General features: G+C 41.7%; 1 protein-coding gene and 1 long non-coding RNA gene across 2 annotated transcripts in view; both read left to right on the top strand.

Annotated features, from left to right (window-relative positions):
• Window positions 1-20,784, top strand: part of LOC144256640 (uncharacterized) — a 152,288-nt gene that overhangs the window by 101,320 nt on the left and 30,184 nt on the right. The gene's annotated exons all lie outside the window — the stretch shown is intronic.
• LOC144256632 (uncharacterized) lies at window positions 666-13,724 on the top strand. Its single transcript, XM_077801988.1, is given in 6 exon segments — window positions 666-795; window positions 6,460-6,512; window positions 10,951-11,077; window positions 11,358-11,418; window positions 11,995-13,110; window positions 13,112-13,724. Coding segments are annotated over 5 exon segments (1,893 nt in total). The 5' UTR covers window positions 666-795; window positions 6,460-6,464; the 3' UTR covers window positions 13,653-13,724.

The following is a 20,784-nucleotide window of genomic DNA, read 5'->3' as shown; positions in this document are numbered from 1 at the left end:
CATGCGCATACAGTAATACCTCACTGCATCGGTTGCATAGAAAAACAATGATATTTTATGTATATTACATTAAAGAACTCACAACCAATTTCACCTGTAACTGACTCTCTTGTTTTTAGGATTTTTTTTTTTTCCTAGACAATCACTCTACCACTGAGGTATGCCTGAGCTACTTTACCTGTTTCTTTATTGTTTTTTAGGTGGCTTTCTGAAAATTTAAAAATACATGACACATTTTATTTCAATTAAACAGGGCCTTCCTTTCCATAGCTGGGGCTGAGCCGTCTAAAAGAACACAGGTGAGGAAGGTCATGCAATTTGAAATCGTAATAAAATTCTCAAGTTACTCCCAATCGTGAACAGCCTAGTTATTTGTACATATGGCTGACATTCGTTAGTCCTCTTCAGTTGTTGCCTTCCTCACCAGCATGAATACAAACGTTTCCCGCCAGGCTCAGGTACCCTCTGGCCAAGGAAGCCCTGCCTGAAAAGGGCTGGGCCAAGAGCCTGTCACTCTGGCCTGTTTCAGCCACCGACTGGTTAGAATAGCTGTCACTCAAGACTGTGAGGCGGACAATTAGGCGCTGGGGAGGAACTGTCCAATCAAGTGCGCAGAGGGAGGGGAAGGGCGGGCTCTCGCAAACTCGCTCCTTCCTCCATTGCGCTTTTGCCACTTCGCTGGATCCCCAGGGACTCTGCATATCCTGGGGCCCCGCCGAGCTCGGATACCGGACGTCCCTAGGAAGGACGGCGGGTCACTGGAGCCCCACCAAAACGATGAATGTGCCGGACCCGGTGAGCACCTGCCTTGGCCACGCGAGTCCCTGTGAGCTGCGGAGCGTGGGGCGGAGTCCCCAGTGCGGGTGGCCTGGACCCTGTCCCTTATCCCGCAGGGTGAGGAATGCTTGATGGCGGGTCCACGAAGTCGGCTGCATAGTGTGTTACGAGTCCCCGCTGGCGGGTGACCCTGGACCTTATCCCCCTGATCCCGCGGCGTGGGCTGGGTGGCAGGTCCCCGAGTTCAGCTGCAGAGGGTGACCGAGTCTTCTCTGGCTAGTCGTCCTGGGTGTCTGTCTCAGGGCTGGGCTGGGCAGCAGGTCCCTGTCCTCCTCCGCTCCCTGTTGGCGACCTCTCTGGGTCATTATCTAGGCAGCTCATGCAGCCTGACGTTCCCAGAATGTGCGGTGAGCAGGGGAGGGTGACATGGAATCCGGACTCAAGTGTGTTCTGTCAGTGACAGTTGGCCCTTGGGGTCTCCGTCTGTCCCTGTTTTCTCCACAGAATTAACCTGTGCACCCTACAGCACATACTCCTAAATGTGCAGGAAGCTGGGTGTGAAATCCATTTCCCATTGAGACTTTGCTGCTCCTAGGGCTGGCAGCAGACCCCTACAGACCCCAGCTCTAGTTTGTATTTTATTTAGATACAGGATCTCATTGAGTTACTTAGTGCCTTGCGGTTGCTGAGGCTGGCTTTGAACTTAGGATCCTCCTACCTCCACCTTCCCAGGCACTGGAATTGCATGCATGGGCCACCACACCTGACCAGATGGTGTTTTAATTTTGATAGTTTCATCTATTAATTAATAGCACTTCTAAAAAAACGTTTTATTTTATTTTATTATTATTTTTTTAATGTGGGCAAAGTTTTCTCAGGAGTGGAAAGCAGAGAGGAATTACCTAGAAAGTCCTCATAAAGTCCCGATGCATCTCTTCATCATGCCCAGGAACAGACAACTGTGCAGAGTCTTTGGGCAGAGGTATTTTTTCAATACCACACAGGGTCCTGTGTCCTCAGCCGATCTGTCCTTTCCTGGGGCTGCAGCAGGGTGCCCACAGGTGTGCTGTGCCCTGAAGGGTGCAGGTAATTTCAAGCTCTGCATCAGCTCCTCCTAGAGGACAGCCTGAGGTATGGGAAGCAGCCTCTCAGGGGAGCAGCTGGAGATACTCAGGTCAGGAAGTGAGATGCTGGTGTTAAGGGAACATGACACACATGGTTCCTGCCCTCTGGATGCATTCAGAGCTTTGAAGGAAGAACAGTTATCCTAAAGAGCAGGGGAAACTAACCCTAGCAAGTGGAGCAAAACCCTACAAAGCTCTTCAGCAGCAGGAGGCAGGTGGGAGGTTGTGCCTGGTGACTGATGGCCTGACCCGAAGCTGGAGTCTGACAGGTCAGTGTCCAGTGGTGCTGCAGCTGCCTGGATTTGTTGTCTTGGAAAGACTGGCTCAGGTATTTTAGTGTCAGTTTTTTTATTAATTGTATAATGTATTTTATTAGTAGAGCTGATTAGAAAATATTCCTAAAGAGTAAGATAGAGATATAATTCAGTGGAGAAAGAAGGCTAGAAACAGAAAAGAAATACTTGGTCTTATATTTCCTTAGATAAAAATTCTTATGTACTGGTTTTGTTCCCCAGAGTGAGTTTACCGAGTCTCTCAGATGCCTTTTTTGCGGGGTGGGGGGTGTTGGTAATTTAAAATATAATTCCAGGGCTTTGCTTTGGGAATGCTACCTGGGAATAGAAAAAGGGAAAACCTATGTTTCAGTGTGGCTGCAGATATGAATGTATTCGTGTGGTAGAGAACTTGGTTTCTTCTTCTTTTTTTTAATATTTGTTTTTTAGTTGTAGTTGGACACAATACCTTTATTGCATTTATTTATATGTGGTGCTGAGGATCGAACCCAGGGTCTTGCACATGCTAGGTGAACACAACCCTAGCCCTCTTCTTCTTCTTTTTTTTTTTTTTTTGGTGTGTGTGTGTGTGTGTGTGTGTGTGTGTGCTGGGGATTGAATCCATGGGTTTGAGCATTCAAGGCAGGCACTCTACCAAATGAGATAGATCCCCAGTCCAGAAGTGTGTTTCTTTATTACAAAAATTCAACCTCACTAACTTAGTGAGGGCTTTGCTAACTTGCTGAGGCTGGTTTTGAACTGGTGTTTGTTCTGTATCATCCTCTGAAGTCACTGGGATTGTAGGCCTGCACTACTGCACCTGTCTAGTTAAAAATTCTTATGTACTTTTTCTCCTTTCAGATGTGTTCTTTTTGGGGGAGCAGGGGTCGGAGAGGGGTTTAAAATAGAATTCTACAACTTGGCTTTGGAAATGCTACCTGGGAAAAGAAATAGGAAAGATCTTGTTCCTTTGTGGTTGCAGAAAGTGAGTACATTTCCCCAATACATGTGGCAGACTAATTGGTTCATTATAAAGATTCACTGAATCATGAGCTCTTATATTTTGGAGAGGAGGGCACAGGGACAGGGGGGAGTCAGATCCCAGGTCAGAGAATGTTTCACCAGAAGTCATCCTGTTCTCAGGGGTATGTTTCACCAGAATGTTCACCAGAATGTTTCACCAGAAGTCATCCTGTTCTCAGGAAGAAGGGTATATATTGGCTCTTGCTGTCAGTGGGTCGGAGTGCAGGGTCCTGGTTCAAGGAGAGAAATTTGAGTCAGTTTTGCTTAACAAGTATTTTTCTGATCCCTGAAAACAAAATTGGTTCCCTCATCCCTTATGAGGGGAAAAAAAGAGGGGAGGGATTTTCAGGATCAGTGTGTATCTGCCATGGGTTAAAAAGGGAACATCTTTTGAGTCATAATGGGAAGGGGTTTCTGTGCAGGAACTGCTCTAGCAGAATGCAGAGTTGGGGTTATTGAATCATAGATTTATTTTGCAGAATTCTCTTTGGCACTTTCTTTTTCTTACATATTTTTTTATTTTGGCCAATCCTAAGTTGAGTCCTTTAAAATGAACCTAAGTGATGTGCTTTGCTAAAATCAAATCAGTGAAGTTGAGGAGGGGTGATGGGAGTCCCAGTTTGTAGTTCTTGGCTCTCAGCAGTGTGGCTGGCCCTCCTGCCCTGCAGCTGGCATCTGCAGTGGGGCAGTATTGTGGAGCTGACCCTGAACTAGGGTTTGTGCTGACTGGTGGTGTCAGAATTGAACTTTTGAGTGACTTGTGATTTTGGAGAACAGATTGGTGTTCATCAAACTCACATTGTAGGTGTCAGAAGTGGTTTCAGGAAAGAGGCCTCACTGGCCAGGACCTTCATGTGCCTCCTGGTGGGTGCTTGGGTGCCAGTGACAACTGAGGTCCTGCAGGAGGGAACATTCCACTCTGGGGAGAGGAGAGCACAGTGACCTTCCAGAACCAAATGTCCCAGCTGCTCATGTTTTCCTCATTCCCTAGGAGAAGCCACATGAGCTTCTGCATCCTCTGTGAGAGTGGTCCCCAAGCGGAGATTCCTGGTGAACTGTGGATAAGAGGGTGCTTTCCTGAGCTGGTTTCTATTGCTTTCTTTATCAAGTTTTGCTGCTGTACAATTCTAGTTTGTCCCAAGAATGTAGCAAGTTCATTTTTCTTTCTTCTTTTCCTTTGGTAGTGGGGATTGAACTCAGGGGCACTCAACCAATGAGCCTCATCCCTGGCCCTTTTTGTGTATTTTTTTTTTTTTCTTTTTTAAATAGCCATTGTCTCACTGCATTGCTTATGCCTCCCTGTTGTGAGCCTGGCTTTGATCTCATGATCCTTCTGCCTCCGGATCACAAGCCAGTGGGATAACAGGCATGTAACACCTCACCTGCCCAAGAATTTCATTCCTTCTTTAATGGAAGATTTTTATATTATGGATTAACATTTATTTGGATACAGTAATTCAATGTAACAAAGAACAGAGTTTTTGAAATAATTTTTCAATGCTCCGTTTAGTAAGAAGCTATATACCCATATATTCCTGTCCAAATAGGTTGGCCCTGGGCAGGCTGCCCTCTCTCCTTGCTCTCTCCAACCTCTGCCTGGAGGTGAGTGCAGTACTAATTCTGTCATTCCTTCTAGTTTAACCAGCTGTGAGGAAGCAGAATTTTTCTTAGTTCTGTCTTATTGAGTTTTCAGTACCTTAATGTTACCATTAGTGCTCTATCACTGGAGTTCTATAATGTGCAATGTGTAGTTTCTCTGCCTCAGTTGGTTAGACTCCTGTGCTATCTGAGTCTTTGGGTCTCCCAATTTCCTTCCTTGTTCTTGCTTCAGGAACCTCACTTGTTTCCAGTTTCATTTTTATGTTTTTTGACAATTTCATTCTATTTTTAAATTTGGTCTCCAAGTGTGCACCCTTTATAATTTTGTACACACAGGGAAATTCTCAGGTTATTGATTATGGATAAACTGCACTGCAGTATGTGGAGCAGCTCTCTCACTGTTCATCCTTGTATGTTTACCCTCTTACCTGTCTATCCTTTTATACTTCCATGTGGCTGTATATTGCTTTTCACTGAATACCATTAGCATGAGCAAATTTCTGTTTATAACCATGTTCTTTGAAATGGTTTTCAGTCATTTTCTCATTTTGAATTTATTTTTGAGGTTATATCTTTTACTTTTATTATTCTCTGCACTTGAATTTCTTTTTTTCTTGTAAAGACTGCAGACATCTGCCCTGAGGTAGGGTAGCCTTCTTGCACCCTATTGCAGTTTGATGGAGGAAACCCCTTTTTAATAAATGTGAGTGTATCACTCTCTTCTTTTGAATTTATAAAGAAAACCTACTGGACAGGGGGCATGGTGCATTTCAAGAGATAAATCCTTAGGTGTCCCCTCCTGGACACAGGGAATGAGTCCCCTTGGGCCAAATTTCAGCAGTCAGAGTGTGGCTGCCAACATGGGAATGTGTTTACCCCACTGTGTGTGGGTATTCATTCTGAACTGTGAGTGAGGCAGGCTCCTCACCTGAGCTGGTTAAAGTGTTTTCTTTTGCTTTCACTGAGTTTTTTCTTTCTTTCTTTCTTTTTTTTTTATTATTGTCATGTAATTAGTTTTTCATGCACTTAATACTTGTACTTCCTGATTGTCTTTATATTTTTCTGTCTGAAAATTAGTTGACAGAGTAAAAGTGTGAGCAGGCCTTGCCCATGAAGCCCTGGCCTCTTCCCAAGTGATTTATGCCTGGCTCCCTCCTTCCCAGTCAGGCTTGACCAGGCGGCACTCACCTTCTCTGAGGTTGGGTAGGCTGCCTTGGATCCAAGGCTGTAATTCCTCACATATGCCTGGGACTCTGTGCCCAGAAGAGCTTCCTAGCCAACAGGGCCTGCTGTGGAAAGCCAGGCTCAGCTCTGCATGAGTGGAAATGTCCCCCTGGTGGGGCAGGTCCCCTTGCAGGGAGGAAGTCCTGCCTGAAAAGGGCTTTTGCCAATACCTTGCCTTCCTGGCCTACGAACTCAGGAGCGTGATGCATCTCCTGTCAGTCAGGGCCCCAGAGTGTGCATATTTGGGCTGGGGTGAGAGAGGGGTCTTGTGGAGCCCTGGCAGTTAGCAGTCAGCTGGTGGGAGGGGGTGGCCTTCCATAGCCTCAGAGGCCGGTATCTCTCACCCTGTGGAGCTCAGAATCCATCTTCAGGACTGTGTCTTCTTTGCTGTGTGAGGCCCAAGTGGCTCTGGCTCACATTTGTCTCCCTGTGACCTGCAGGTGCTATGAGGTCCACAGAAAGGATGTCAGGTCTCCGCAGAAGGCGGAAAATGGTGAGTGTGTGGGGCAGGTCTGGTCAGGTGGGAGGTAGGCTTGTTATAAGTGATGAACCAGCTGTGGCTGGCCTCTGGCCTCCCATTGTCATCTCTATAGTCAGCCAAGAGTACCTGAGTCAGATGCTGCTTCAGCTCAGCCCTTGATGGCCATGGTGTGGGCTGGTGCAGGTGGGTTCCCCGTATGCTGCCTGATCTGCAGCCACTTTGGCAGATCCCTCTCTGCCCAGCTGACCCCAGCCCTAGGTTCTCAGTGTGAAGTAAAGGCAGCGGGTCTCAGGGGATCCTGCCTTAGGTGTGGGGCTCCTGGGTAGAAGATGCTGGTCTGAGGGGTCTGTATTTCTTCTTCTCAAGGAGTCACCCTCCTTTCCTCCTCCTATGCCCTACCAGGGCTTTTGGTACATTCTTAATATTCCTGTCCTTTTCTCATATTTACAGATCTGACTCTCCCTTCCAAGTTCACAGCATTTTCATTTCTTTTTGTGAATTTCCCATATGATGAAAGGAGAGAACAGTCACCTGGAACTTCACTGTTAAGAGAACTTGTGCCTCTCTCTCTCTCTCTCTCTTTTTTTTCCTTCCCCAGGAATTGATACCTTATCAAATTGTGGAGAGGTTTCCTTTGGACCCCTCACATGGTCCCATGTTTTCAGCCACTGTATTGTCCTGCCTGGGGCTGCCTCAAGTCCTTTAGGCTGCCCTGTGTCCTACAGGAAGCAGGCAATTTTAGGCCCTGGGTCAGCTCCTTCTAGAGGACATTATGAGGTGTGTCATTCAGCTTGTGAGGGGAGCAGCTGGAGGCCCTGGGGCTGAGGAATGTCCTGGAATAGGCCTCATCTAGACAGCTGCCTCCTAGGGACACTGTATCCCCCAAGCCCTGTTCCTATTCCTTGGAGACAGGTGGACAGTGAGCCTGTGGATGCTTATGCTGAGGGGCCAGGTCAGCAGTGATTCCTGCCCTTGCATTCTCTCACAGTTGTGAAGGAGAAAACTCTCCCAGAGCATAAGGATCATCCACCCCATGCAGTGTTGTGCAAACCTGAAAGCCTCCTAGACTGGAGTCATGGTCGAGGTCTCCTGGGAAGGTGATCATGGAGTGTTTCTTTGAACAGGACCAGGTGGGATGATGTCCAGCTGGCAGGGACCTTACCAGCCCCTTGATCCTTACATATCTGCTCCCTTAGCTCCAGCCCTTTCTGTGTTTATCACTTTAAAATGATCTGCTCACTTATTGCAGACCTAGGTTTCCTTAAATGTGAAATATATTTATTCAGAGGTGAGCAAGGTAAAACAAAGTTTCTTTGGTTTTTTGTTTTTAATCTTTTCTATTTGATCATTGTTTTTATTGGAAATGTTTTAGGGCTTTAAGAAAAAAAATAGGCTATGTTTTTTTGTTTATTTCTTTTGTGGTGCTGAGTATAAAACCCATGGCAGTGCTTCCCAGATTTTCTCAAATTGCACCCCCCCTTTTTTTTTCCACTTGTATTACTATATTAGTTATACATAATATTAGAGTTTGTTTTATTTATGTATCTTTTTGCTGTCAGGAATTGAACTCAGTGGTACTTTACCACTGAGCCACATCCCCAGCTCTTTTTATTTATTTATTTTTATTTTTAGACTGTCTCAAACTTGTTTAGGGCCTTGCTACATTGCTGAAGCTGGCCTCCCCTGCCTCCAGCTCACGGGTTGCTAGTATTACAGGTGTGTACCTCCTTGCCTGGCTAATGTTGGGTTTTTATTTTTTATATAGTATGCAAGCATAGGGTGTAAGTTGTTCTACTTCAGTCCCCAGTAATTCCCTTTTCTCTCTCCTACTCTCTTTCTGTTTCCTTACTGCTACTCTACTAGACTTCCTTCTGTTTATCTACAGTTTTCTTTTTTAATTAATGCTTTATAGATAAACATAATGGTGAAATTCATTATGATATGTCATCTATGCACATAGCATAATTTGTCCAACTTCATTCCAGTGTTCTCTCTTTTCTTTTCCTTCCTCCCTAATTCTCAATCTCTGTCCTCTTCTGTACTGATCTCTGTTCTGTTTTCACGGGATCCTGCCTACCCCACTTTTTGTCCTGATTTTCCTCTAGCTTCCACATATGGGAAAGAAAACATTCAGCATCTGAGGTCTGGCTCTCACTTATTTCACTTAGCATGTTGTCTTCCAGTTCTACCCATTTTCATCCTGATGACATACTTTCATTCTTTATGACTGAGCAAAATTCCACTGTGTATGTGTACCTCATTTTCTTTATTCTTTTTTCTCTTCGTGACGTCCTGGGCTGGCCTTGGATACGGGGAACTGTGGTGTGACTTTATCACTGTAGCATGTTGATGTTGCTCAGGGCGCTCAGGCTGCTCCCTGCAGAGTGGTGCTGAGTTCCAGAGTTTGCAGTAAGGACTGAGGTGCATCATGAAGTTATGTGAAATTTGAGGCTATTCCAGGGTCACCTTTGTTCTGCTTCTTTTTCTGTGTTTCTGTGTGGAGCAGCTCCACTGCTATTTGGCTGACCTTCTGCTCTCTGGAGGTGTTGTCATTTCTCATCTATAATGTGTTACAGGTACCATTAGTGCCACCTTTGGTGACTGTTGACTTGAAACAGGTTTTGTACTAATTTCATTGCTAGTCAAAATGCTCTTTTTCAAAGTCCTGTGGTATTTGGGGTCCCTTGTAATGTTGAATGATGTTTTGCATTTCTATAAAGGAATCATCACCCGGGATTCTGATGGGTTTAAATATAATTGGTAGATTCTTTGGGAGTATTACCACCTTAATAATGTTAAACCTTTGTTCCATGAGCATGAAATAGTTTCTCATTTATTTGGATCTTGAGCTTCTTCCAAGAAGTGTTACAGTTTAGAAAATAAGTTTTATAGTTTCTATTGTGTATGTATGTAGCATATATTATTATTATATTATTTATTCTTCTATATTTATTCTTGGAGTGTCATTATAAATGAATTTTTAAGAATTGCATTTCAGAATTTTATAAGGGCAAAGCTGATTTTTGATTATTAATTGATTTTTATTGAGTTTTGTTTACTAATATTTTCACCCCTGACCTTGGGAACACATCTTCCTCTTGGGTGCTTCCAGGCTTTGAAAATCATGAGTGCTGGTGCTCTGAACTTTGCAGGGCAGGATTTTGTGTGGACCTAAGTTGAGAACTCATTTGGGTTACCTCAACTTTGTGAAATGGCTTGGGGTCCAGGAGCCACCTCTGACACATGAGATAGGGTTGATCACTTCAGCCTGTGACAGTTGAGTGGCTGTGGGCTTGTGAGGAGGTTTGTGTGAGGCCTCTGTGTGCTAAAACCCTGGGACTTCTCAGATATTGATCTCCCCGCATGTCACAGGCCTTCTGGTAGGTTCAGCAGTGAAGAAACCCTGTCAGATGTCCTTGTCCACTTGTAGTAGAGACTGTAGAGAGCAGGAAGCCAGAAATACAAGGCAAATGTGTTAACTGTTCCTACCTCTATCTTTGTGGTGTAGTTCTTGATTTTGCCTCAGTGTCTGGTGCTGTGAGAGTTGGCCCTGAGGTCTGGAATGGTGTGATTTTGTTCCTGGCTTCCCTGGAAGCCCCCCTCTTGGTGTGATTTCTAGAAATGGTGAGAGCATGGAGACCTGGTTTTGTTCTTCAGTATAGCCTCACTTTTTGTAGATCCCCATGGCTTTTTAGGGTGTTTTATTCATTTCCAGGTATGTGCATGTTAATGTCACAAAATTGGGTTTGCTTTTTTGTCAGCTGCTGCTTCTTCATTCTTTCTAGGTATCAACACTTCTCCAGATGCATGATACACAGATATTTTCTACAATTCTTGTTCTTTTTTTTTTCTTTTGAGGTGTTGGGATTCATTGATCCTGGAAGTTCTATTGTATGAGTGGGACAAAATAACATGATTTCTGAAGTAAACATGATCATTCAGCACATCCTGTGCTGCTTACCTACACTGTCAAGCACTGTGACTCAGTTTAAATGCATAGTTTGGTGAGATCCTATCCAAATCTTTACCACCTTCTCCCAGCTAAACTTCAACTTTGTCAATAGGTATTTCTCAGGATAGGTGTTGACAGAAAGACTAATATTAGCTCTCCTCTGCACATGAGGTCGTAGGGCTTCATCATTCCATGTATTAGTCATTCACCCTGAGAAGATCTTAGGGGTGACCTGAGAGCATACCTTACTTTCTTGATTAAAATTGAGAAGGGTATTTTTTTTTTCTCTGCTGATGCTTTCCTGATAGTTCATTATTATATTGGAATGCCCATTTGGGGAAGTGAGTGCAGACAGAGTACAAGTTTAACAACCAAATCAGACACTGAATTTGGAGCTCACAGAATCATGTAGAGTCATCTATTCTCACATGTAGAGAATAGAACTCTCATGCTGTCAATCTCTCCTGGTATACCCTATACTTTTGTGGGACATTTTAGACCTCAGTGGCCTTTGAGGATGTGGCTGTGAACTTCACCCAGGAAGAGTGGGCTTTGCTGGAACCTTCCCAGAAGAATCTCTACAGAGATGTGATGCGGGAAGTCCTTAGAAACCTGGCTTCTATAGGTAAGGATGACATTTCATTACATAATCAAAGACAGAGCACCTGGAAGTTTGTTTTTTTTTTTTTCCCCCTCATGAATTTGGAGTGTGAGAAAGGGAGTACTTTAAGGAATAATTTGGGCCTAATGTCATTGCACTCTGCAACATAAATACCATAATCCTGTCTCCTCCCCGCCTTTACCATCTTTTTAATGGGCGCAGTATAGTTGTCCAAATTGTAAATCCCATAATGCATTCTGAAATCATGATGATGCATAATGACTTTTCTGGGACTACATTTCAGGAGACACATGGGAGGACCAGAACATGGAATATCAGAACACAAATACCAAGAGAGATGTAAGGTAATTTGTACTCATATGAGGAAACTGAGTGCCTTGAGGGAATTCTAGCACATCCTATAGTTCCACAAATAAGCAACAGAAACAAGCATGAGATGAATTATACTTATTCTTTTTTCACCAAATATGGACTTTAACGTAAGATAGTTGTTTACTGTTTTCAAAAACTATTGAATTTTTGACAGTGTTGACAAGCTTCATTTATGATAGCACTGCTTTAGTAGTAGCTGTGGAGAAGCAGTTTACAAAGTAATTGTTATATTGATTTTCAAAGAGCATACAGTATAGATATGACAAAAAAACAGTACTTTCCATGATATTGGTAATAGTATAAGTCCAAAGCCTATTAATAAATGTAAAAGTATTAATGATCCAACCATAAATCGTACTTGTAATTATTATTATTATATTTTTTACAGAAGTCATATGGTAGGCTCTGGAAAAATTTGAAAAGGTACTCAGTGTGGAAAAACCTCAGGGAGATTCCACACCTTAGTCTTAAAAAAACATTCCTGCTAGTCAGTTCATGTGAAAACAAAATGTGTGGACAGGTCTTCACATATCACATTTCCTTAATAGGCCCATCACGTCTCACTCTGCAAACAAACCATATGAGAAGGAGGAGTGTGGCGGAAAGCTATATGAATGTAAAGAGAAGAGAAAATCCTCCATTTCTCTCACAAGTGTTCAATGCCAGGTGTCAGAGCACACTGTAAATGGACCTAATGGAGGTCTGACATGTGGAAGAGAGTTCAGTTGTTCCAGGTGTTTTAAAAAATATCAACCATCTCATACTGGAGAGCAGCCACCTGGATGTAAGCAATGTGGAGGTGCCATTACTATTTCAAATAAACTTCAAAGGCATGAACAAACTCCTCCTGGAGAGACGACTTACAGATGTAAACAGTGTGGGAAAGCCTTCACTCATTCATATTCTCTTCAAAAACATAAACGAACTCATACAAGTAAGAAGCGCCATGAATGTAAAGAATGTGGTAAAGCCTTCATTAAATTCTCCTACCTTCGAATACATAAACGGACTCATACTGGAGAGAAGCCCTATGAATGTAAACAGTGTGGTAAAGCCTTTCCTTCATCCAGTAAACTTCGTAAGCATGAAAGAATTCACACTGGGGAAAAGTGCTATGAATGTAAAGAATGTGGTAAAGTCTGCACATGTTACTCTGAACTTCAAATACATGAACGAATTCACACAGGAGAAAAGCCGTATGAATGTAAGCAGTGTGGCAAGGCTTATGCTCGGATTTCTCACCTTCACTCACATGAAAAAACTCATACTGGAGAGAAGCCCTATGAATGTAAACAGTGTGGGAAAGCCTTCGCTACATCTGGTAACCTTCAAATACATGGAAGAACTCATACTGGAGAGAAGCCTTATGAATGTAAACAATGTGGGAAAGCCTTTATTTCTTCCACTGGCCTTCAAATACATGAACGAATTCATACAGGAGAGAAGCCCTATGAATGTAAGCAGTGTGGCAAAGCCTTCATTCGATCCTCTGCCCTTCGCTCACATGAAAGAACTCATACTGGAGAGAAGCCCCATGAATGTCAACAATGTGGTAAAGCCTTCACTCGGTTATCTTATCTTCATGCACATGAACGAACTCATACTGGAGAAAAGCCCTATGAATGTAAGCAGTGTGGCAAAACCTTCACTCATTTCTCTACCTTACTCACATGAAAGAGCTCATAATGGAGAGAAGCCCTATGAATGTGAGCAGTGTGGCAAAGCCTTCATTCATTCCTCTAGCCTTCATTCACATGAACGAACTCATACGAAGCCCTATGAATGTCAACAATGTGATAAAACCTTCACTCGGTTATCTTACCTTCACTCACATGAACGAATTCATACTGGAGAGAAGCCCTATGAATGTAAGCAATGTGGCAAAGCCTTCAGACATTCCTCTAGCTTTCGCTTACATGAAAGAGCTCATAATGGAGAGAAGGCTTATGAATGTAAGCAGTGTGGCAAAGGCTTCAGACATTCCTCTAGCCTTCGCTCACATGAAAGAATTCATAATGGAGAGAAGCCCTATGAATGTAAGCAGTGTGGCAAAGCCTTCAATTATTCCTCTAGCCTTCGCTCACATGAACGAATTCATACTGGAGAGAGGCCCTATGAATGTCAACAGTGTGGTAAAGCCTTTACTCGGTCATCTTACCTTCACTCACATGAACGAACTCATGCTGGAGAGAAGCCCTGTGAATGAAACAATGTGGTAAAGTCTTCACTTGTTCCTCTGAACTTCAGGTTCATGAAGAAACTCATATTGCAGAGAAGCCATATGAATGTAAACAGTGTGGCAAAGCCCTCACTCAGGCCTCTAGCCTTCACTCACATGAACGAACTCATACTGGAGAGAAGCCCTATGAATGTCAACAATGTGGAAAAGCCTTCACTCATTCCTCTACTCTTTGCTCACATGAACAAACTCATAATGGAGAGAAGCCCTGTAAATGCAAAGAATGTGGAAAAGCCTTCACTGTATTAGCTTACCTTCGAAAACATAAAACAAATTCATACTAGGGAGAAGCCCTATGAATGTAAGCAGTGTGGCAAAGCCTTCAATCAGTCCTCTAGTCTTCACTCACATGAAAGAACTCATACTGGGGAGAAGCCCTATGAATGCAAAAAATGTGGAAAAGCCTTCACTCCCTTCTCTTACCTTCAAACACATAATCAAACTAATACTGAGTAGAACCATGTGGATGTACAAAATGTTTTAAAGCCTTTGAATACACACATAAATTCATACTGGAGAGTGCCCTATGGATGCAAAGAATGTGGGAAAACCTTCACTGTATTCTCTTTCTTTCAAATACATAAAGGAATTCATACTGGAAAGAAGCCCTATAAATGTAAGCAGTGTGGCAAAACCTTCACACAGTCCTCTAGCCTTTACTCACATGAACAAACCCATATGGGAGGGAAGCCCTATGACTAAGCAGTGAGTCAAAGCCATTACTCAGTCCATTCTATTGCACACACATGAAGGAATTCATGGTAGAGAGAAGCCCTATAAATGTAAACAATGTTGAAAAGTCTTCACTACTTTGTCTAGCCTTAAAAGGCTTAATCAAAATCATTCTGGAGAAAATTATTAGTGTGAACACTGTGGGAAAGCTTTTCCTTGATTACTTTTGCTCACATGAACAAAATCATATAGGAAAGAAGCCTTATGAATGTAAACAGTGTGGAAAGCCTTTGCTTCAACTGGTGAACTTCACTCCCAAGAAAATACTCATACTGGAAAGAATGTTACCTGGGTATGTAAACATTGAGGTAAAACCTTTAGTCCTTCCACTTGTCTTCATGTGCATGAACAGGCTCATGCTGGAGAGCAGCTTTATGAATGTAAACAAGGTGTTAAACCTTCATGGTGGGGTTGTAGCTCAGTGGTAGAGCCTTTGCTTAGCATGTTTGAGGCACTGGGTTTGATTCTCAGCACCACATATAGATAAATAAATAAAAGAAAGGTTCATCAATATCCAAAAAATTGAAAAAAAAACATCATTTTTTTTTTCTTTTTCTCTTTTCCTACAAATGCATGAACAATCTCAGTGGAGAAAGGCCCTGTGAGATTAAATGGTCTGGTAAAGCCTTCAGTAGTTTGGCTTACCTTCAAATACTTTAAAAATGTAAATAGTCTGGTGAAGATTTGACTAGTTATCTTCATATACATTAAAATGTATCTTCATATACATTAAAGAACTTATACTGGAGAGAGGCCTCCTGAAAGTAAATAATGTGGTACAACCTTTGCTTATTCCAATTCAATTTGAAAACTCATACCAAAAAAAGACTGTATGAAAACAATGTGAAAAAGCTTTCAGGACTTCCATTCTCCTTCAATTGCATAGCACACTCGTATCACAGAGAAAAAAACTGATTGTGTATTGTGTAATTTTTTTTTCTTTTTAGTTGTAGTTGGACAGAATATCTTTATTTTACTTATTTATTTTTATGTGGTGCTGAGGATCTAGCCTAGTTTCTCACCCGTGGTAGGCAAACATTCTACCCCTGAGCCACAATCCCTAACCTCTCTTATTATTAGCTTCAAATCACAAACAAATTCATACCGGATAGAAGCCTTATGAATGTCAACAATGTGCAAAAGCTTTCAATTGATCTTCCTACCTTCAAATACAAGAACAAACATACTGGTGAGAAGTTCTTTGTGCATAAACAATGTAGTAAGTAATTTGTTGCAGTGACATTTAAAAACATAACTTCTTCTACTGAAACAAAGCTGTATTAATATAAACAATCAGAACAAAGCTATATTAATGTAAACACTTTCCTTTGGTGCAGTTCCCCTAATAAGCATTAAAAAAATGATAACTAGAAATGCTATTTCAGGGACTGGGGCTATAGCTCAGTGGTAAAATGCTTGCCTTGCATGTGTGAGGCACTGGGTTCAATCCTCAGCACCACATAAAAAGATAAAAAGATACTATGTTTTCATCCACAACTCAATAAATATAAAAGAAAAAGAAATGCCATTTCAATGCAAAAGTTCTGGGAAATAATTCAGTTTTCCTGTTCATTTTCAAATATGAAAGGATTCACACTACAAAAACTCTGAACATTAAAGAAGTGATAAATCATTTTTCCCTGTTGCTTTCAAAGCCATTTCACTCACAGTGGAAGAGAAATCCTCTAAATGTGTGATATTTACTTCTTATACATGAAAGGTAATGGAAAAAAGTAATGTGTGAAAGAGTCTAATTTTTACAGTTCCTTTGAAGAACAGAAAAAAAAATTGTACAGGTTGAGAAACTCTGAACCAGAAATCTGATAGAGCCTTTACAAGTTTCAGTTTGATTTATGTGTCACATTTCCATTGTACTGACAGAAATATTGGAAAATTCGACCTATGGGAGGGAAGATTTATTTTGGCTCATGGTCATATAACTTTTTCAGTGTATCACAGACTGACCACCTTGCTTTAGGCCTGAGGTGAAGCAAAACATGGAGTGATGTAGGAAAGAGAGACTATTTACCTCATGGTGGCTGGGAAGGAGGGAGAGAGAGGGAGACAGAGAATGAATTAAGTACATCATTACTTGCCTAACAAGTTTTGTTTTGCAGACTGTAGATGTGGCCTTTCTATTTTAGTGTTTCTGCTTCCCTTGATATTCTAGTGTGCACTTGTGATGTGGTTCACATCTTGATGCCTCATGGTCCAGGTCCAGGTACAAAAAGAAGAGGAAACCATGATGCTAGCTTCTAATAAAGCATGGGAGAGGCTACCTCAAGTATTCTGAGGGCAAAATCCCTAGTCAGTGTGTGGGCTGTTCTTAGCACACTAACAGCATTCCAAAAGTCATATAAGAAGGTTTGATGGTCTTAGACAAAATCACTATGCATTTTGTACTAACCCTAATAAGAATGAATCACATTTCCTGAAGATTGAGGTGGTGACTTCCATTGTAGGTTATTGGGCAGCTAAAATCTTTCAGTACCACACAAAAGATGATCACTACTGGGGTCAGAGGAATATATTACCTGTGTAAAGTGCAAGTTTGCATGAGTACCCCAAATTTTTCAGAGGAAATTTATGTAGAGAGGAGTAGTTTTGTGTAGTGGGCAGTTCTAGAAACCTACTAACAAATGACATTGGTCATCAAGACCCTTCAGTGCTTCTTGCTATGCCATTATCCCAACAATTATGCTGATCTCCTGGTATCAAGGTGCAGGATGGCTCTTTAGTTGGCCTTGAACCAGCTCAATTCTTCCCCACCCCTGTTGCTTGTAAGTGTCAAGAATAAAAGTGAAGTGTGGACATAGAAGGATAAAGAGCAATCCCGTGCACCACTGGCCAAACTTTCTGTGTCATGGAGAAGGTGAAGTGGCAGAAAGCAAAAGAGGTGACAGACATGGTGAACTTAGCAGTCTCTTTCTCCTTTTGTTAAAATATTTTTTTGTTGTTGTTGTTTTGATGGACCATTTTTTTTCTTCAATTTGCTTATTTATATATAGCACTGGGAATCAAATGCAATGCCTCACACGTACGAGCCAAGTGCTATACCTCTGAGTACTTCTATGCCTGGACTCCACATGGGTATTTAAAATATTGCCTTCAATAAGATACTGATTCATTTTTTTTATACTATCTTGTTCCCAAGAAGAAGTTTATAGTGTAGCAGAAATAGAATAAGAAAGAGGTCAACAGTGTTAGTGTTAAACCATGATGCAAAGAAAAGACCACTGACTCCAATTTAAATCAAATTAAAGCAAGCTTGTAATTCCGACCAGCCGGGACTGTCCCTCTCCTGAAATATGTGGGAATAGAAGACAGTACTCCAACTATCTAGGAGCTCAGTTTTATAGCACAAAAAGTTGCAAAAAGGGGGGTGTCTTGAGAACTTACAGATAACAGGATTTTGAAATGCATAATACAAAGGCAAGTAGTAGGTTAAAGGTCTAAGTGGTTCAGTACTTAGGGAGTAAATATAAATCCCAACATCAGAATTTATTTATTTTTTATTTTTTTAAAGAGAGAGTGAGAGAGAGAGAATTTTTTTTTAATATTTATTTTTTTTAGTTCTCGGCGGACACAACATCTTTGTTGGTATGTGGTGCTAAGGATCGAACCTCGGCCGCACGCATGCCAGGCGAGCGCGCTACCGCTTGAGCCACATCCCCAGCCCCCAACATCAGAATTTATGAGGCACTATTAGAGTTTCAGAGAGGATTGTTATCTTGTCAGGGAAAGCCAGAATTTATGAGGTACCACTGAGGTTTCAGAGAGGGTTGTTCTGGTCAGGGCAAGCCAGGCATGGGTGAGTTCAAGGTACAGGCAGGAATTCCAAAGAAGATGATAAATCTCAGGAATTTATAGTAAAACAGAAATTAACTTTTCGTGACAAGATGGCTCCCAATCTTAAGATGGAATTAGGCTGGGTTCATCAGTTAGCAGAGCACACAGTCACCAGGGGTTTGAGAAGGGGGGCTCTGGTGGAATAGGGAAAGTAGCAAATGGTTAGCTCTTACTTTTATTAATTTGGAAAGGGGAATTTGGAACTTTTTAGAAACTCCAACCAGAGACATACTTTTAACTCAGAGTTTTGTTCTGTATTGTCCTAGGGTTCAGGGTCTCTTTTTATTAGGGGAGCAGTCCAGTTGAGAAGTGGATCCTTCAGAAATCTAGCATTACAGTGGAGGGTTTATCTTACAATGCTCTGGTGATTTCTCAAAACAGGATTTTTTAAGTTGGAACCTACAATTTTGGTATAAATATGTATGAGGGTGCTCTCTTAGTCCCTATAGCCATCTCAGTCATAAATATATGTGTATGTTAAAAGCAAGAAGATTTGTGTGTGAGGGAGTAGTCTTCTCACCTTTGTCAATAGTTTTTTAGAGACATGACATTTCATTTATTTAGTGTTTTATTAAAACAAAAAAAAATGCACCTCATTGATTTGGAGGCATTTGTTTTCTCTTTTATGTTCTCCAATGTATTCTACAGATTTAGAAACCTTTTTAGATTCAAACATCTCCAATCTTGTCACTATAATTATATTTGATCTTTAGAAGGAACAATTCCTTTATCTGGAAATGCACAGGTTCCACAGTGGAGATGTTTTAGAATTCTTGCATTCATATAGATGTATGTGTATGTATACATATATGCATATGTATATGTATTTGTATATGTTGAGATTTGTGTGTATATATATACATATACATATATACATATATCAACCTGCTTTTGTTTACAGTCCAGTTTCTCTCAGTCCCAGTCTGACTGACATTGAGCTCAAATTTATACTGGGCATAATCTGAACTTTAAAATATTCATGTAAATAAAGAACTCACAAAAAGATTTGTAGCTAAGATCTGAGAGACACCTTTGGGACTTACCAATATGTAATGATAAATCAGTGAGTTTAGGGACTCCCCATGTTTCCCAAACACTAGTTATTTGAAATAATAGCAATTCACAAATAGAGGAAATCTGCTATTGATTCAGGGGTCTAGCAAGGGCTTATACAAAGAACACTTAAAAAGAGTGTCCAGAAGAAAGGCAAATTAAGAGTATAATTGTATAGGGAATCCTTGGTGGTTTATTGGGGTTTGGAATTAAGTTAACCTGGTTTGAAATTTGATTTTCTAATATAGAATCAAGATCACAGTCCAGTAGACACAAAAGCTGGTAATCTCCACAGAATGTCTTGTGACCTGCCCTCACGGCCTCCCCTGGATATGGAAGTATCCTTTCCCATTACCATACTGAAAGAATCCAGAGTTAACTTAAAACATGAGCTGACTTTGGAACCTAAAAGAGGGACTCATGTCACTACGGAAGTGTAGGATTCCACAAGGATGGTGGGTGGGGAAGCAATGACAGACTGCCACATCTTCTTTTCTTGAGAAGGCTGAGTTCTGTGGACTGCTCCTGTGGAAAAGGGGGAGAGAGGCAGGCCCTGTGGACATCTCAGGACACTGATTATGGGCAAGTGAAATACTTGTTTTCCCATGTTTTTCTCCTCAATATTGGTAACTTGCATGTCTTACGTGGTTGTGAGAGACCGTGTTTCAGTTTAACAGAACTTTTCTAGAGAAGATGCAGACTTGAGACAGGCACTGCCTTGAAAGAAGAATGTAGGCAACATTTTCTCCTAGGCCCCACCTGGTGAGATAGGTACATTGATGGAAGGTGGAAATGACCACTCCCTTTCCTGGGCCACAGAGGGTTGGAGATACCTTTTTAAAATGAGGAAGTCCTGGTTTCCCTGGGAATGTATGCTTCTGCCTGTCCTTTAGTCTCCTGTGCTGGTTAGTAACAGGGCTGTTCCACTTCACACTGGTGAGGATAAATTAATGAGGAAATGAAGGATGAGAGGCAATAGTGATACAATGAGCCCTGGTACAGGTCTGAGTCAATCTTTTTTCAGAAATGGTCTATGCTTCAACTTAGGATGGACAATAGGCAGAGGAGTATACACAGTCCTGAAAATAACTGCCTCAAAATAATCATTTCTCCTAGTAAATTCATGCTGATAAAGTTAATACTGAAAAAAGAAAAACTGTCTTTACAATTTCATTGAGAAAACCCAGTGGTTTTCCTGGTGACACACTTTTGTATCTGAACCATCAGTCAGCTTTTGAAAATAAGGGTTGACTCACCAAGACTTGCCCTATGACACTTCAAACCTCACCTCAATATATTCATCCCTCTATGTTCTCAGATTTGAAACTATTTCTTGTGACCTTTGTCCAGTGCCACTCACTTTCCTGCACTAAAATCATGACTTCAGTGATTTAATGTCATCTAAAATCCTATAAGCATGCATCTGCAGTTTGCTTTGTGAGTGTCTGTCAAAGTGACATATCCC

Source organism: Urocitellus parryii, chromosome 1, assembly GCF_045843805.1.
Source record: "Urocitellus parryii isolate mUroPar1 chromosome 1, mUroPar1.hap1, whole genome shotgun sequence".
NCBI lineage: Eukaryota > Metazoa > Chordata > Mammalia > Rodentia > Sciuridae > Urocitellus > Urocitellus parryii.
The sequence above is the reverse complement of the archived record's forward strand: the minus strand, read 5'-3'. Positions and strand labels throughout refer to the sequence as shown.